Source organism: Phyllobates terribilis, unplaced genomic scaffold, assembly GCF_046119375.1.
Source record: "Phyllobates terribilis strain yellow unplaced genomic scaffold, ASM4611937v1 Scaffold_4__5_contigs__length_816908805, whole genome shotgun sequence".
Taxonomy (NCBI): Eukaryota; Metazoa; Chordata; class Amphibia; order Anura; family Dendrobatidae; genus Phyllobates; species Phyllobates terribilis.
The window spans coordinates 572,339,113-572,358,801 of record NW_027362764.1 but is presented as its reverse complement, the minus strand read 5'-3'; the positions used below and the strand labels follow the sequence as shown (position 1 = coordinate 572,358,801).

General features: G+C 44.1%; 1 protein-coding gene across 4 annotated transcripts in view; it reads right to left on the bottom strand.

Moving 5' to 3' along the window:
• Positions 1-19,281, bottom strand: part of LPIN2 (lipin 2) — an 81,177-nt gene extending 61,896 nt beyond the window's left edge. Inside the window, exons 1-2 of one of the 4 annotated variants that reach the window (XM_073679115.1) lie at positions 19,107-19,281; positions 3,887-3,995 (exon numbers count right to left, since the gene is read on the bottom strand). Coding sequence is in view for 1 of the 4 variants with exons in the window: in XM_073679113.1 (XP_073535214.1) it covers positions 1,278-1,349 (72 nt within the window). In the remaining 3 variants the exon portion in view is untranslated. Of the gene's footprint in view, positions 1-998; positions 1,161-1,277; positions 1,566-3,886; positions 3,996-19,106 lie in introns of those variants that run through there. The other 3 variants (XM_073679116.1, XM_073679114.1, XM_073679113.1) reach the window with 3 other exon arrangements.
• Between the last annotated feature and the right edge of the window lie 408 nt (positions 19,282-19,689).

Here is a 19,689-nt window from a genome sequence, read left to right as displayed (position 1 = left end):
TCAGACAATACTGCTTAACCACGTTTTTGTGCGTGTCTGAAGAAGACAAAATACTGCCAGGATGGAGGTCAATCTCAACATGTGGATACATTGTGCAAAATAAGAGCATCATCAGAGCGGGCAGAAGCCACCCAGGACGGACTTCTGGCTAGAAAAGTGACAAATGCTCCCAGGCACTAACAGGACATGATAACCCAGTATGTATGTGTCCGTTCCCACAGCCAATAGAAGCTCTGATCATCCCCAAGCTGGTACACCATAATAATAATAATCTTTTTATTTATATAGCGCCAACATATTCCGCAGCGCTTTACAATTCAGACAATTTACAGACATTATTGGCGCTGTCCCCATTGGGGCTCACAATCTAGGTTCCCTATCTGGACATGAAGGCTAGTGCACAATTATACCTGACAGCAAAAACCACAACAGACCCTACTGTAAGGAAAAGGGATCTGTCAGGTCCTGTGGATTCTGCTTGGAGTCTTGACTTCCATAATAATCAGATATAGTACAGAGGTTAACAATACTAGAAACTTGCATGACCTTCCATTATACAGTAATGTGAATAAGCTGACTATAATCACATGCTCCTGGATGAACATGCACTGCTCAGGTCATCATTCCTCAAAGGTTATTTTTTTTATTATTTTACATTCTTACATAGCACCATTACGGTCCCCATTGGTGCTCACAATCTAAATTTCCCCATCAATGTGTGCGTGTGTGTGGGTTTCCATCAGTTTAAAATCACACACTCCAAACACGGGGAGAACATACAAACTCCTTGCAGATGTTGTCCTTGATGGGCTTTAAACCCAGCGCTGCTAAGCAACAGTGCTAACCACTGAGCCACCGTGCCGCCCAGATGTTAGAAAAGTTGGAGGGTGGATGCCTCCATTAACATTATTGCAGGATCTACCAAATGTTATCAGAGGTGTACAGGCAGCTTAGACTTCAATTACAGAAGATAAAAAAACCTCTTCAATTCGAGTTACCCTAAGACGTAGGCCAGACAGGAGGTGTGCGCAATATACTGTTGACTTTAGGAGCCAGTTTGAGGAACCCTTGAGCCCGTTTCTAGGCACGAATAGCAGGCGTTGGTGATTTGCAATACAGCAAGTTAGACCAGTCTAGGATCCAGCTGAACTTTCAGTGACCTAAAAAAAAAACATCCCAAAAATATACCAGAAGCGAAAACAGGTAGGCACAGAAGTTACCTGGCTGCTGAGAATAGCAAGCCCAAGATTAAAAGGTTATAGATATGGAGAACTTACCAGCAGACTAGAAGAGACTTGGTCATCATCTTCAATAACGTCAGACTCAGTCTCACTATCCAACTGGAACATTGTGCATTGTATCCAGCACTACCAGACCGTATATCCTACCATATACCGTATGATATGGGGGACCGGTTCTCACTGCCCCCATTACATGACTTGTGAGAAACAGGCTCTTACTGCCCTGCAAGCTCTCGCTGTGGCTTGTGAAGGAAATAACTTTTGTATTGAGACATGCTATTATCAGAGACTAGGAGACCAATAGTTTCACTTTCCAAAAGAACCTCCTTCATGTATGTAGAGACAATAACCTGAACATGTTCTCTTCGGTAAAGGGCACGGCCTTGTACGCAGTCACATGCTGTGTGCCTGCACTTCTACGAAAGCTAAAGATTAAGTTAATGATTCTTTCCTGCTTCTTGGCACCATTTGTTTCCCCATTAGTACAATGAAATGATAAAGTCATCGCTCTTATCTTGTATGGTTTGTATGTTGTCTGCGGTGCTGGGTTACTACAAGGCACATTATGGGTCCATGCACATCTGCTCTTTAGTGGCCAGTTCCACTTAATCAGTGTTCTGTCAGCACTATGAATGTTAGAATGAACTTTCCTCACTTCCCACCATGCAATTCTCCTGCCACTGACCAATGGTAGGAGCAATTTGACACTAAGGCCAGTTTCAAGCTTTTTTTTTTTCTCATAAGTGACAAATGGCCCGTGTTTTCAGTGTGCTGGATATATTTTTGATCAATGTGTCAGTTTTTACAATCTTTGTTGCATTCATTTTTTAACGTATTAAAAAGAAAAAAAAATACAGGGAACACTCAAATAACACATCCTAGATCTGAATGAATGAAATATTCTCATTGAATACTTTGTTCTGTACGAAGTTGAATGTGCTGACAACAAAATCACACAAAAATCATCAATGGAAATCAAATGTATTAACCAATGGAGGCCTGGATTTGGAGTCACCCCCAAAATTAAAATGGAAAAACACTACAGGCTGATCCAACTTTGTTGTAATATCCTTAAAACAAGTTAAAGATGCAAGAAAGTGCCAATGATTACACGCTTCTCCGGGTCAAAAGAAGAGATGCATTACCCAGTGCTTGGTTAAGAGTCCATTTATTTAGAAGCTAAAATCAGACGCGTTTCGTGGACGTCCTGTCCACTTCATCAGTGCATAGCTATGGACGTCCACGACCCGGAGGAGCGCGGAATCATTGGCACTTTCTTGTATCCACAACTCATGGTACTCGGACCCTTGAGGTTTGGCGTTTCCTGCAGCACTCCACTATACCATCATATGAGTTGTGCATTTCACAACTCATCAAGGTGAGCATCCTTTTTCCTTTATACCACTACTTGTCTGGGTAACAGCGCTATTGGCACCCCCTCTCCATCATATTGTAAAACAAGTTAAAATGAGGCTCAGTATTGTGTGTGGCCTCCACGTGCCTGTATGACCTCCCTACAATGCCTGGGCATGCTCCTGATGAGGTTGCGGATGGTCTCCTCTGGGATCTCCTCCCAGACCATGGACTAAAGCATCCACCAACTCCTGGACAGTCTGTGGTGCAACGTGACGTTGGTGGATGGAGCGAAACATGATGTCCCAGATGTGCTCAATCGGATTCAGGTCTGGGGAACGGACGGGCCAGTCCATAGCTGGCGAGCACATGGAGGGCTGTGCGGCCATCCAAAGAAATGCCACCCCACACCATTACTGACCCACTGCCAAACCGGTCATGCTGAAGGATGTTGCCGGCAGCAGATCACTCTCCACAGTGTCTCCAGACTCTGTCACATGTACTCAGTGTGAACCTGCTTTCATCTGTGAAGAGCACAGGGTGCAAGTGGCGACTTTGCCAATCCTGGTGTTCTGTGGCAAATGCCAAGCGTCCTGCATGGTGTTGGGCTGTGAGCACAACCCCCCCATCTGTGGACGTCGGGCCCTCATACCACCCTCATGGAGTCGGTTTCTAACCGTTTGTGCAGACACATGCACATTTGTGGCCTGCTGGAAGTCATTTTGCAGGGCTCTGGCAGTGCTCCTCCTGTTCCTCCTTGCACAAAGGCAGAGGTAGCAGTCCTGCGGCTGGGTTGTTGCCATCCTACAGCCCCCTCCACGTCTCCTGGTGTACTGGCCTGTCTCCTGGTAGCGCCTCCAGCCTCTGGACACTACGCTGACAGACACCGCAAACCTTGCCACAGCTCACATTGATGTGCCATCCTGGATGAGCTGCACTACCTGAGCAACTTCTGTGGGTTGTAGAGTCCATCTCAAGCTACCACGAGTGTGAAAGCACAACCAACATTCAAAAGTGACCAAAACATCAGCCAGAAAGCATTGGTACCGAGATGTGGTCTGTGGTCCCCACCTACAGAACCACTCCTTTGAGGGTGTCTTGATAATTGCCAATAATTTCCATCTATTGTCTATTCCATTTGCACAACAGCATGTGAAATTGATTGTCAATCAGTGTTGCTTCCTAAGTGGACAGTTTGATTTCACAGAAGTTTGATTTACTTGGAGTTATATTCTGTTGTTTAAGTGTTCCCTTTATTTTTTTGAGCAGTGTATATATTAAAGACGTAGTACCTTCTCTGACTTGGACAGTAAAATATGGAAAGTTTTCACAGGGACATTGACTTGGATTAGCAAGTTGGATCAGCAACACGGATCAATCTAGGACTTTTTTGTACACAATCTGTTCAATGAAACAAAAAAAAAATGTGAAGACATTTATTGTAATGGATCTGTTATCAACTTGCAAAAAATAATGGACTTCACACATACAAAAAAACAAAAAAAAAGTGGTGTGAAACCGGCCTAATAATTATACTTACAAGAAGTATCAAGATAAAAATTCACTGAAAAAAAACACAGTATATGGTGGTTGCCACGATTGGTTTCACCTTCTGGCTTGTCAAGAGGTCTCACAGTAGCCAAAGTTGTATGTGAACTGCCCTGCACAAGTTTATTTTACTCACTTGTAAATGAATAAAAAAGGTGCTAGTCACACAGATACATGTAGTGCAAAATGCCAGCTTACAGTCTAGTCTATAACTCAATCACAGGCGTAATCAGGAGGGCTGTATAGCACTATTTAAAGAGAACCTGTCACCATGAAAATGCAGTCTAATCTGTAGGCATCATGTTATAGGGCAGTGGAAGGTGAGCAGATGGAGATATAGTTTTATGAGAAAAGATTCAGCTTATCCTATGGTTTAATCATTTAAACCAGTCAGCTCTTTCTGGGATTTGGGGGGTCCAGTGGGCAGTCCTTACAGTGACTGAAAGCTTCCTTTCTACAAGTGCACAGAGATCGCAGTCAATCACTAGACCAAAAATCCCAGAAAGAGCAGTACGGTAAATGGTGGGGGGAGAGGAGGTGGTGCAAACATGTTACACCGAATCCTTGCTCACAAAACTAAGCATCAATTAGCCCTGTTTTATCTATGGCAAGATGCCTGAAGATTGGACTGAATTTTCATGGTGACAGTAGCAATATTTTGGCACGTTATCAACTACTGGTAAGTATGGCCTGTTTCTTCCTGCAATGTGCCTTGGTTGAAAACCCTACTGGTCTAATATGGGACTTGTGACACTACTACTTCATGTGACCTTATTTGTCCCAGATTAATTTGCCTACAGTAGAGCACAACACAAATGAATGTGAAACAGTAAGGAATCTCCGAGTACAGACACTCCTCATGATTCACAGCACGTGCACCCGGAGTCACGCAGGCGGCAGGCTGACTCACCTATATTTTTACCAGGAATGGTACCTAAACAAGTGAGGTCATTACTCAAAAGATACTATGGCTTATATTGTGTCACTTCACAGCTGATCAACAACAACACCCATGACGAGTTACATTTGTACTTTACTATTGTACAGATGAGATGGAGATGCAACTGATTGCCAAATATGTTACTATTTTCATCTTTATTTGTGTCAAAAAGCACCAGAACGCCAATACATGTGTCATGAAGCCTAGGTCCCATGTCACACAACCATTAGGAAATCCTAAGTACTAGGGCTGCATTCACACAACCGAGGTCTTTGGCACAGACCCCAATATCCGCCCTGACCACAGGTCTCCTTACCTGAACAAACCGCCTCCTAACTATATATAAGAGACTGTCAGTCGAGTCAGAAGAACCAGGGTCAGGCCGAGAGCTGCGCCCCAAAAGGGACATCAAAATAAGGTGATATGCAACCTTATAGGTCAGGATCTCAGTCAACATTAGCCAAAATCCAGCACTAACATACAGAAATAGTATAAAGAGTCACATCTCTTCCGTGTTCTGGAGCCACTTTGCTAATTTTGACTGACGAATACTGAAGAAATACTGATGTGAGAATAAGGCCTAAAAAATTTGAGGTCCTCATCTCATTATTAGGGAAACCTATTCATTTGAATCAACACTGCCTAATACTTAAAGCTTTAAAAGGGGTTTTGCCTTTAATTAAAATGTTCTTACAGTAGATTTCACAATATAAACTGCATATTTTATTACAATGATCTCTTAATCCTGATGAGACTGAGGATCCTGGCTGTCATTATGACAGATGGGGAATGTTAAAGTAGCCCCAATAGCTGCCCTCCTACTACACCCATTTGGTCCTGCCAGTTACACAACCCAAATATTGCCTGTTGACTCCACACTGACTTGCACAATACACATTTTTTTAAGCAATGTATTATATGGACAATCAGCAAATTGCATCATACTGATAGTGTACCAAGACAAGTGATGAGAATAACTATCCCCTGATGAAGCATGTTGTGCTAAACATGCGTCAGTGGGTGTGGGCACCTTGAGGAGTTGGAAGGTGCCATGTTTAGTTTGTATACAAACACAAATAAATATAGTCTGTGGCTGTCCCACCCAGTCATTGTGTGGATTCATTTTAATCTGCTTTTAAAAATGTTTATCTGATGTATTTACAATAAAGCTTGTAATGGCTTTAAGCTACATTAGTATTACTTGGTCGTTTCCAAGCTTTCTATATGGGGCTGTAACTGGACAATTCTTCACACTACTCATAAGTTTACACTCAGGTTTTTTTCCTGAAGCGTTCTTTGCAGTATCTGCTTTTCCAACAGGTTTTTTTTTTGTTTTTTTTTTAACCACTTCGGAAAAAAAAAAAAAAACTTCCAGATGCAGATGTGAATGTGTCTCCTCTGCAATATGAAGAGGGAGCTTTTGCTTTGTGTAGTATCCATTACCCACAGGATTTATGGACTGCTGAGGTTTTCCCCTGACACCAGATAAATGAAGGGAGTCAGAATTTCTGGGCTGTAATTGGAAACTCAGGGATTTTTCTAAGATCTCAATTTACAACCCAGATGAATGAAACAAAGCCCGCAGGCTACACAGACACAGGAAAGTCACAATAAATGCAGCACAGAAATAAGTTGTGATTTATTTATTTTTTTTTTTTTTAACAGTCCCGTGGTAAACTTGTACGACTTTTCCCTCCAAAGAGCAATATTTAGCCATAAAAATATGTGGAAATAAATGTGACTTTCCATCTTATATTTTGCTCTATAAAAAGTGGAAACAAGTCTGTGTGGGCACAAGCTGGCATGGTCATGTAATGAGGCACAGGACTTTGGCTAGGGTTACATATTGAGGGCAGAGATGGGAGAGTCAGGTTTCCTGCAGCCCATACTGATCATATATCACCACTGCCAGCCTGGAGATCCCTGGCTTCACACAATCTTTGATCAGACAGGCTTTTTTTTGTGCATTTAATTAATATGATAGAAACAATGAAAAAAAAGCTACCAGAATGCTAAAACAGACAAGCTCCAAGTACAAGAAAAACAGGGAAATTTTTTTTCCTAAAAGGTTTCCCTCCCTCCATTAGTACCATCATTAAAGGGGTATTCTCAAGTATGGACGGTAGCTTTAACTAAAAAGCTATCCCCTAACCAGGATAGGGGATCATTCCATAGGTGGAAACCCCACCGATAGTGGGAACCAGGCGAATAAAGCAGTGGTAAACTACACACACTGCCTCTCCATGCAGCGCTCCATGAGTGTGCTGTGCTCAGCTAGTCTAGCACTCCCATAAAAATGAATGGCGCAGCAAAGTGTATGGTTAGCTCCATTCACACAGGGCTCAGATCTTGATTCTCGGGATCCCAGTGGTTGGACCCCCAGCAATTGGTTATTATCTCCTAACCTAGTTAGGGGATAAAATGCAAACTTGAGAATACCCCTTTAAAAGTTACAAGACTTAAGCCTGCACCTAACAGACTCTTGGGATCTCATGACAAAACTTATCTGATACAGGTCAAGTTTAGAGTTATCAAATGGACATTGGTCAATTCATTAACCAATTTCTTCCTCTTCTGATGGCTGTATATACACTGTGTTCCAAATTATTATGCAAATAATATTTTCTCAGATTTTCCCAAATTACCTATATGAATTGCAGTCATTGTAATTTTCCAGTCAAATAACTATTAGAGTACAATTGAAAGGTTTTTGTACAAACTGCCTATGATAACAGTATGTTTTTAAAAAAATAAACTCAAAATGCACTCAAAATGCATGTTCCAAATTATTATGAACAGCAGAGTTTTCAACCTTTTCATTTTAATAAAGAACAAAAAAAATTATCATTTTTGAAATTATAAGCATTAGCAGGTTATTACAGACTGAAATCAAACAGTTTTCAACTCAAAACTTTATTCTAGGTGATGTTACATTTGCACATAGGACCCCTTGTTCGAAAGGAGCTTCTGAACTCTCTCGTCCATTGAATTTGTCAGGTTTTGGATGGTTTCTGCTTCAATTGTTTTGCATGAGGACAGAATACCCTCCCAGAGGTGTTGCTTAGATGTGAACTGCCTCCCGCCATCATAGACACTCCTTTTGATGATGCTCCAGAGGTTCTCAATGGGGTTGAGGTCAGGGGAGCATGGGTGCCACACCATAAGTTTGTCCCCTTTTATGCCCATAGCAACCAGAGGTGCAGATAATGCCCCGTCTCATGCAGCACATAACACATCTGCATCTCTGGCTGCTATGGGCATAAAAGGGGACAAACTTATGGTGTGGCCCCCATGCTCCCCTGACCTCAACCCCATTGAGAACCTCTGGAGCATCATCAAAAGGAGTGTCTATGATGGCGGGAGGCAGTTCACATCTAAGCAATAGCTCTGGGAGGGTATTCTGTCCTCATGCAAAACAATTGAAGCAGAAACCATCCAAAACCTGACAAATTCAATGGACGAGAGAGTTCAGAAGCTCCTTTCGAACAAGGGGTCCTATGTGCAAATGTAACATCACCTAGAATAAAGTTTTGAGTTGAAAACTGTTTGATTTCAGTCTGTAATAACCTGCTAATGCTTATAATTTCAAAAATGACCATTTTTTTTGTTCTTTATTAAAATGAAAAGATTGAAAACTCTGCTGTGCATATTAATTTGGAACATGCATTGAGTGCATTTTGAGTTTTTTATTTTTTTAAAAACATACTGTTATCATAGGCAGTTTGTACAAATTCCTTTCAGTTGTACTCTAATAGTTATTTGATTGGAAAATTACAATGACTGCAATTCATATAGGTAATTTGGGAAAATCTGAGAAAATATTATTTGCATAATAATTTGGAACAGTGTATGTAGGTAGATATTAGAGCAGCAGCAAGTCAAACTTTTGACATTTCATGCCAGGTCACTTTTTCTCAAGACTTAAAATTGTATTGAAAACCACGATAGCTCTGGTACGTCATGGACAGTTTTTTTTTTTTTTTTTTTTTTTAAATTGATTTATAAAAAGATGTACATAACCAAACCATTTTCTAAAATCTGTCAAGCGTAGTTTGTTTTAACAAAATAAACTGCTCCTTACTCAACTTCCCCAGGTCTAGCGCCCAGGTTTTGTTATCGATTGCTGAAATCGTGTTCACAGAGCAGCAGACTATCAGTGAGCAAAACAAAAAAAAAAGGAGTAGACCAGGTAGGATAGCCCTCTGCCATTGAGAGAACAGGGCTCTTGAGCCCTCATGTAGGAAGCCTTGGGCGAGCCTTTCCATCAAAACTCATCCATTTGGGATACAAATTGTACATCCTACTAATTTACTAAAGGTTCATTCAGACATCAGGTTTCATGGTGGAACTCGCACTTATGACAGCTTATGGAGCAGTTCACATGTATTTTTGAGTACTCCGTAGTCCGCATAAAAACATGGAGAAATCTGATTTTTATCGTGGTCAAGGATCAAACTCATCAATGCCAGTCTATGGGTCCGTAGATAATAAAAAGACAGCACTTAGATGAGGTCCATGTCTGTCTCTCTCGGTCTGTGATAGGAGAAGCTTGAGAAACCTCCATCAGCTTTTTTTTTTTTTTTTTTTTTTTTTTTTTTTGCATACAAGAAAAGCTGCTGAAGCTCTGATAAAAACAGATATTCTGGCCAACCCTGATCAAAAGCACTGGTGAAACTCAGCAATTTTTCTTGTACACCAGAAACTGCCTGATGTGCGCTTGTGTAACATGAGGTAGTCATCATGGTCTACTGTGTAGACTCTACCCAGTTACAGTAGCTGTAGTCCAGCTGTAGTTGGGTCATGGTCATCTCACCATCTATACATACCTGCTAAGGGGGGAGCTTTATCAGCCCTTTCCCCTACCCTCTTTCCTTAGTATATATACTGCTGTGGTGCCTCAGACTGTTTGCTTGGATCATCACATGATTTTATTAGCCAACAGACAAACTTATATTCCCAATGTGCGCAAGATATTAAAGTCACTTTTATATTTCCCTACTTATCTGCTCCTGCATTGCTCACTGCTCTTAGTGCCTTGGGAACCAAGAGAAAACAAAAAGTAGAAAATAGACTGGATATGTGGCTTTAAACCCACAAATTCAATTTAGCTGATGTAATCTAATGGGAGGCATACATGACAACCCCCAATCCCCACATCTGACTTTCAAAATCAAGTTTGTGTCTATTTCTTTGGGCTAAATATAAGAGTTCCCTCCATTGCGTTGTCACATCTCTGGCACTGACAGCTGTTTACTCCATTTCCGAGATCTGTTGTGACATTTCACAGGACAATTGGGGCTTTTGTCTGACCCTTCCTGGTATAGTGGGATTTCTTAGTTTACATTTCCCACCACTGCTGAATACTGGGCTCCACAGACCGAACATCCATACTGGAACAAGCAAGTCTTTGTTACCATCTTAAGAAAATACTACAAGAAAAGAGGTCTCCTGCTTCAGGAAAAGAACTCAACCCAGACAAGTAATTAAATCAGGAGACTCCAGACAAGTCAGTAATAAAGAACCAATAGTCAGGAGGATATTTGCAGAAAACACTCATAGCTGTGAGGCATCACCTGTCATAAGAGGTCATTATTGTCATCCTGTATATGGCCAATATGACCCCTGCCAATTTCAGGACCCCACACCAAGCAGTAAAAGCCAGATGACATCCGCTAATTCTCAGGGCAACAAGTGCCACACTACTCAGTACTGAACCAAGTACCCTTTGGTGCTGACAGCACTTCCACTGATTTGGAATCAGCCCCTGACCAGAACAATGTAACAGACCGCTTGTTATCTTATCCCGAGGCAATGACTGGGTCCCAATGAAGAGCGGCGTTTTCAGAACATCAGACTGAGCCCAGTACAGACTGGAATAATGTCAGCAATTACAACTAGATCTGTTCTGTAGATAGTGAATGAGGGGATGTGGCCTGTGCAGGGCCAAAGGTCTCCGTGAGTCCCTCCTACATCACACTGGATCAACCCTGTCAGACAAATTATTTCAGGTTTTATCTTAAATGGGTAAAATTAAGAGCAAAATAAGCAAGTTCGCAGTTTACCTGTTTAAAAATCATCTCCGTTCTGAAGAACAGAGGGATTACACTGTGTTCCAAATTATTATGCACAGCAGAGTTTTCAACCTTTTCATTTTAATAAAGAACAAAAAAAATGGTCATTTTTGAAATTATAAGCATTAGCAGGTTATTACAGACTGAAATCAAACAGTTTTCAACTCAAAACTTTATTCTAGGTGATGTTACATTTGCACATAGGACCGCTTGTTCGAAAGGAGCTTCTGAACTCTCTCGTCCATTGAATGTGTTATGTGCAGCATGAGATGGTGCATTATCATGCATGAATATGATCTTGCTGCGGAATGCACGGTTCTTCTTCTTGAACCATGGAAAGAAGTGCTGTTTGGGAAACTCAACATACATTATTGAGTTCATCCCCATGATTCCAGCCCAAAACATTACTCCACCTCCTCCTTGTTAGCGCCGCAGCCGTGTTTGCATGGGGTGTCCATCAACCAGCCATCCTCCACTCCATCCATCTGGACCATCGAGATCATTTCATGCATGATAATGCCCCGTCTCATGCTGCACATAACACATCTGCATCTCTGGCTGCTATGGGCATAAAAGGGGACAAACTTATGGTGTGGCCCCCATGCTCCCCTGACCTCCACCCCATTGAGAACCTCTGGAGCATCATCAAAAGGAGTGTCTATGATGGCGGGAGGCAGTTCACATCTAAGCAACAGCTCTGGGAGGGTATTCTGTCCTCATGCAAAACAATTGAAGCAGAAACCATCCAAAACCTGACAAATTCAATGGACGAGAGAGTTCAGAAGCTCATTTCGAACAAGGGGTCCTATGTGCAAATGTAACATCACCTAGAATAAAGTTTTGAGTTGAAAACGGTTTGATTTCAGTTTGTAATAACCTGCTAATTCTTATAACAAAAAAATGGTCATTTTTGAAATTATTTATTAAAATGAAAAGGTTGAAAACTCTGCTGTGCATAATAATTTGGAACATGCATTTTGAGTGCAGTTTGAGTTTTTTATTTTTTTAAAAATATACTGTTATCATAGGCAGTTTGTACAAAAACCTTTCAATTGTACTCTAATAGTTATTTGACTGGAAAATTACAATGACTGCAATTCATATAGGTAATTTGGGAAAATCTGAGAAAATATTATTTGCATAATAATTTGGAACACAGGGTATTCTATATAGTTTACTGCTTGCTGCCTTGATTGTCATAGGTGGTCAGTTTTTTAGGCAAGGAGCATGTGCTTGTAAGCTCTGCGCTGATACCGGATCAGCCTGCGCCCGTGCCCCTGTGCTGCCCTATGCTGCAGAGGCAGGGCACAGATCGGGCATGCAGCATAAGCACCCAGTTAGTCTTTAGGAAGCCGGGAGGCTGGGGTGTGGTGCGCACCTGAAAATTAGTAGAACAACCTTTTACTCCTTCACAGTCCTAGACCACACGCAGGGCTGTGGAGTTAGTAAGCCAAACCACCGACAGACTCCACAGCACGGCCTCACTACTGAGCGTGTACATAAAGTGCAGCACAGATTCATCTCAACTAAAAGCTGAGATCCCTAGATCAGGAACAGAACATCCATTTATAGGAAATTTCATAACTTTACCAAATTCTTATGAAAACATTTACAGCACATCCTACATTGTACTACTGTACACAATTTATTATACATTTTAGGAGTCTGAGTCGGTCCATTCTATACCGACTCCAACTCCACCAAAATGGACACCGACTGACTCCACAGCCCTGACCACCAGGGATGTTACCATAAACCAAAAAGGATGTTACCAATAACAATTACTTTAAAGCGAACCTGTCAACAAGATTTTGCTAAGTAAACTACAGGCAGTCTCATGTTGGGGTTGCTGCACTGATTTATATGATACCTGTGAAGAAATCCATCTTGTGTAATCAGTGTTTGCAGGTTTGAGTTAATCATATGCCCGTGCTCTGGGGCAGGACTGTAGGCAGGGTCTAATTCTGGTGCTCTTGGCCAGATCAGCAAGAAAAGACCTGTCCACAGGCCGCCTCGAAGAACAAGCATGTTCCTCATCATAGGGACAGACAGATAGGGGTGGCCTGTGGGCAGGTCTTATCCTGGTGCTCTAGGCCAGATCAGCAAGATAAGACCCTACCTACAGTCCTGCCCCGAAGCACGAGCATATCATTAAAGGTGTTTTCCCACGAACGAAAGTTCATTGTAATCAATAGGTCTTAGAATAATAATAATTTCCACAATTGGATGTGTTCAAATAAAATGTTCCCGTGCTGAGGTAATCTTATAAATGTGCCCCTGTGTAATGGCTGTGTCTGACCATGTACAGAACACTGTCTCATCATACCACATCTCCTGGGCAAGGGAGGAAGCAAAAGAGTATACAGACATTACTGAAGGAGATTGCAGCGGATTCTTTTTGTGAGGTAAAGCATTTCACTGCCTGTTTTTAAACAATGTTTTACCTCACAAAAAGAATCAGCTGCAATCCCCTGCTGTAATGTCTGTATACTCTTTTGCTTCCTCCCTTGCCCAGGAGATGTGGTATGATGAGACAGTGTTCTGTACATGGTCAGACACAGCCATTACACAGGGGAACATTTATAAGATTACCTCAGCACGGGAACATTTTATTTAAACACATCCAATTGTGGAAATTATTATTATTCCAAGATCTATTGAATAAAATGAACTTTCATTTCTGACATAATGAGATGCTTGTGCTTCAGGGCGGCCTTTGAGGAGGGACTTTATCTGGTGCTCCAATTATGTATTCCTATGTCTGCCTTCTGACAGGTCACTGTGCTTTCACTGACCTGCCTACTATTTTAAATACTGCCTGTATAATTTGTGTGCCAAACCTGAAATTTACATGCATCAAAATGGTCCCCAGCGCCCGCACATGCGCAGTAGCATCTCTAGGTTGACGAGAGATGCTACTGCACAAGCGCGGCCGGCGGTGCCATATTGCTGTAGGTAAATTTCTTTATCCTCCAGCAAAATGGCACCGCTAGCAGCACTTAAGCAGTAGCATCTATCGGCAAGAGATAGATGCTAGTGCACACATGCCATTTTGCTGGAGCAATATGGCACCGCCGGCCACACTTGCGCAGTAGCATCTCATGTCAGAAATTAAAATAAAGATTATTAAATAACCATAGGATGGATTTCATCAACAAAGGTATCATTTTACTGAGCGTAACAGCGCCCACCTGGCTCAATCCGGCTGACAGATGAGCTTTAAATTTCGCATATCTCAACAGTCCTGGGAGACACTCGGCTCTGTGCTACAGTGTGTGATGTCAGGATTTTTACAAATCCATTTGGTTCACTGAATATCTGCCAGGTGAGAGCTCCCTGCTTCCTTAGAGGTAGGACAAGTGCAACCAATGCAAATCCCCATGCTGCTTTCCATACCATGTGCTATACAGGGATGAAACAGCTGCACTCCGGAAGCTTCACCCACACTTGTGGGCAAACAAATAGGCGGAATCACAGCTGGTATAACAGAAACCCATTAATCTGACCTGGTCTAAAAAATTGTGCCGAGGGGATATCCTGCCAGACTCAACCCTGTAGTGCCAGCATGTGGCACAGACACTGGCTGCCACTCTGCACATTAAATAACATCCCAGTTCTTTTGTGCTTCTGTTCTAATAATGACCACAGCAGAAGGTTTAGTCTCCACTTGTTACAATGTGGCAACGAAGGTAAAATATTAGAATAGCTGGAATGGAAGATTTATCAGTACAGTCAGATATATCCGCATGTTACAACAATTCTATGGTTTGTGTGAAGCCAACCTAAGGCCTCATGCACACAGTCATTCTATAGTTACTTTTGTACAAAGGTGTGATAGAAGAACAGAGGAACTTATGTATATCGGCATGCCTCAGATTTCTTAAAAAGGTTGTCCACCCCCGAGGAGGTTTTCAGCAAGCCCTGCAGCTTTCTGAATCTGAGCAGTGTGATGACATGTACACAGAACTCTTCCCTAGAAGCATGTACATATGGTGCCTTATGGAAGACTTTATGGCAGCATGCACACTGCCACACGGATTACTAGCACAGCACTGTGCAGGCCTGGGGTTATTCACTCTGCAGTCACACATTGCCTGGAAGTAAATGAGCTTTGTTCAATACCTTCCATCAGTTGTCATTAGACCCCTCTGACAGAGCTTTCCTCCAAGGGAAGAAAGGACATTGAAGAACTACACAGGCGATCTCTCTTTCCCACCATGACAGAAGACATTGGGGCACTTCTGGCTACCAGCCACAAGTCTTTGATAGATTCTGGTGGAATTGGCGGTCTAATACGACCAGTGTTATTCTAACTAACTAACTTTGTGGCTCCAGTGAGCCACATTTATCAAAGCTTTAGGTCTCAGGCCGGGCTCACACATTGCAGAGTGTAAGCTGCATGCATCTGTAGCACCCTGAGGATTCGGCTGCTACAGGGGTATTGCACCTCAACCCAGAGGTGTGATATTCCACTCCCGGGTAAGGATGGAGTGTGGAACTGAGCTCGGTAGGCTGCATGCACTACACACATCCCATTTCCGAGGAACAGGCCGACGGTACTCCCACTTAGAAATGTGCAGGTACGACCGAGTCTGTTCCTGGCTGGAGTGGGAGGGGGGTGGTACATCCCAAGTAGTGTAGGGGCAGATAGGGGGAGCAGCCTGGGTAAAGATAGGAGCTCATTGGGTGCTGGTCACCTGAGCTCACACATAGAGGGTGTATATAAGGTGGGCACCATCATAGATCAGGGTCAGTCTGTCAGCCTTTGCAGAGGAGTCACAGGAAGAGGAGCAGAGCAGATCCAGAGAGAGAGAGGAGAAAGAAAGAGAGACCCAGAGGGGGAAGCAGAAGAGAGGACTCTAAGACCCCAAATTCAAACAACGGGTGAAGAGCCGGCATTAGGGTACCGGAACCCAAGCTGGTGGGGGGCAAAAACACACCCCAGCCAGAGACCGGAGGCCGTGGGCAGCGTCTGCCACGGCCACCCACCACATCCACCACGAAGGCATACCACGCGGAGGGTCAGGGAACCCAAGGCCAAGGGTCACCCAACAGAAGGCCCGAGGGAGCTGGACCTGGGTGGATCACTAGTGGGGACGGCCAGAGAAAGGACAGAAGGAGAGCTCAGGGTCACGCTCCGGACTCGCTTGGGGGTTGGCTGGATCCAGGACCTGGTGGACGCAGCACGGCTCGGGAGGTCACTTGAAGCTGGAGTGACCGGAACATCAGCAGTGAGTAAATACCCTAAAACTGCACAACCCGACTCGGTCTTCCTTTAACACCTATGCTGCACCACCACAACCCCCATCCTCTGCACCTGACCCCCTGAGGCTATACCCCACCCGTTGGGGGTTATACCACCAAAAGCTGCACCTACACCATCAGCCTCAGCGGACCCTGCTGCAGCGGCGGCCATAGTGACCGCAACACAACGGGTGGCGTAGTCGACATTAAGAACTTATAACATCTGTAGGACTGCCACATACAACTGAGTTTGACACCCTGGGCACGGACCGGGTCACAGCCACTCGGAAGACTACAACCCCCATCTGATCCGGCTCCGGATATTCCCACTAAAGAATATGGCCCAGGGGGCGCGTCACATCATACTGAAAATCACTGTTGTAGAGGAAAGGTTTCATATTTGCCCCAGTGGCACCGTACAGCAGTGTGTGATGCCAGCCTCGGGCTATGCTCAAGCTTTGCCATGACTTCAGTTCATGACAGATCCGTTTTTACATGGGTCCCATCAAATTCTGACTGATCGCACCGACTTGTGAAAAGGGGCTAATCCTGAAGGGTCTCATTCCATCTGAGTTATTGATGTCACTATGCTGCTCCAGCAACAGAGAAAAGTTAAATCTGCAGTAGCTCTGTTACATAACTGATGCACTTGGCACAGAAGAGCCCCGTACACTATAATGGGGTCTGTGTGGTTATTGTTGTGTCTGTCTTTATAAGAAGCGCAGTGAGCAGAACTTGTGCTCCTGTGTGCATCACTTACGTAACAGAAGAACTTTGTCTTTTTCATGAACAATAAAAAGACAACTGGACATCAATAGTGCAAATGTGAACTGGGCCTTGGAGGAGCTGTCAGCACAAACACTGCTGCAGGCTGTGGGATTTTAGCCTTTATAATACCTGAACCTCTGATGGAAAGCAATAATGCAAATATGGAAAAGTAAGCAGGTAGATTGCCAACTACCTGCCTGCCCGGCGCCAATCTCCCACCACTCCTGATGGCGATCCTGCGGCTTCCAGTGATGTTACATGGACAGAGCAGCTACTTCTCTGACAACGGAGCATCACCGTCAATATCATGCTTAGCCGGCTCCCCATTACCGGCAGTGAAGCCTCATCGACACAGCAGAGCCAAAAGAGGAAGATCAGTGCCCAGTGAGCTAGAAGAGATCGGCGCCGGGCAGAAAAGGCAGGTAGCTGGCAACTGCCTGCTGACAAGTGCTTAGCCAAATAAGAAAAAAAAATAGGCAAAGTCTCAGATAACCCCCTTAAAGAGGGCTTTGCTCTCATTTTATTCCCGCTGCTCTCCTGAGAGTTGTGGTTTGTTTTTTTTTTTTGCTTTTTTATATCCACCACACGGTTACAGATAAGGAGATTTTCATTTAGTGCTGAATCTTTACAAGGGGGTGTGGCTCAGAGGATTCTCTGGGGGGGGGGGGGGGGTCTTTAGGCTGCACTGCATTATTACCCCCATGGGTACAGACCAATAAACTAGCACTAAATAAAAAGACCCTTCTCTCTGGAACCATATAGTGGATTTAAAAAAAAACAAGCCTGTAAGATGCAGGGGAGCAGCAGGAACAGAAGAAAATAAAAGCAAAAACTGGTCGCAGATCCCCTATAAAGCGAACAGTAAAGAGCTTAAAGGGATTTTCAAGGTTTGTTTTTTTTTTGTTTTTAAAGGCCGTGCAACCTTTCAGTTATAGACAGACTTTATATTATACTTCTGGTCAGTTCCATGTAACGTATTGGACGCAGTCATGTGATAGTTCGGCCGTTACAGAAGGATACACCCCAAGCCGCGGCTAATAAAGCCACATTTCTATGCTTTCTTCTGTGGAATGTGTATCATCAACAAAAACCTGTGTACAGCGTCATACATGATCAGAGATGTGCACAGGGCCTGCACTAGACCGGGGGCCATACAAGACTGAGCCACAAAATGGCCGTGTGCATAAGGCCTAACCGGAGCGTCCCCATAATGACAACTGGCTGTGTGACATCACATCTCCATGGATGAGGTCACTACAACCATTAGACAAGTCGAGGTCTCTATCAACATCTACTTTGACCTACTAGGCAGGATGGAACGTGAACACTGCATACAAACGGTAGCAGCTGATTGGCTGCAGTGGTCACGTGACAGCCTTTTCAGATGTTGATGACCTGAGGGTGTAGAGGGTCCAGGGGGTGAGGATAAGGTTTGGGTTTTTAGTGAATTATCCCACCTTGGGCCAATGACAGTAAGTTCTGTAATCCTCTCTAACTGCTGTGTACAGATGAGGAGGTGACCGCTGCAGCCAGTCCTCGCCATTAGCTGGTTGCTGAGGATGGGCCAGTTACATAATTCTCTCATAATAAAAAAACAAAAAAACAATAAATCAAAAGGCAATAGATTTCCTGCGCTCGGCATGGAGGCAGGGGAAGTACCACAACCCCCAGCAGACACCCAACACATACACAGCAGCACCGCCAGCCCACACAGGACACAGGTAATGCCGGACAGACCCCAGGGAGCCCTGTGGGTCCCACACCAGGACTTTGTGCTCCTCCACGTCACAGCAGCCAGTGCGCCCATCAGCACCTGTCCAGCCCGGCCCAGAGGCCACTACACGGGCTCAGAGCCGGCGCCGCTGCCTGCAGTACGGGGCACACGGGAATGACGCTGTACCCGGGAGCACGGATACACCGCACCGGCCGGCGACCTCTCACCTAGTCAGACGGCGGCTCCGCAATGAATGAATGGTGGCTCGGCCCGTCCTCCCGGGTGAGCTCCCGTCTCCCCGCTTCCTCCACAGCCCCCTGTGTAGAAGCTGCCTGACTGCCGAGGAGCAAAGGCTGAAGGGGGCGGGACAGCGGCTGAATGACGTCACGGCCCGCCCCTTCTATCTGTGGTGGAGCAGCCAGCCCCGCTCTGCTCAGCCTCACGTGCCCGCACAGAAGCCGGGGCTTTGGGGAAGGGGCGTGGTGACGTCACACGTCAGCTGTTTGGTGTCAGAAAGTGGCGACTAGTTTAAGAAAAGCCGGGACCCAACGAATAAAAAATAGAGGAGTCGGTAAGGGAAGCAGTTGCCCATGGCAACCAATCTGAATTCAGCTCTCTTCCGTCTGAGAAAAGTTGTAGAATGTCAGACGTGCTGTGATTGGTTGTTTCTGCAGCGATGTGCTATCCCCCAGTATGGACGGCTGTGTAATGATGGCAGTTCTGCACTAGGCCGTGTCCTGTGACATTAACCCATTCCACCACCACCAGCTTTATTTTTTTCAGTGCTTTCATTTTTTCCTCCTCTTCTTC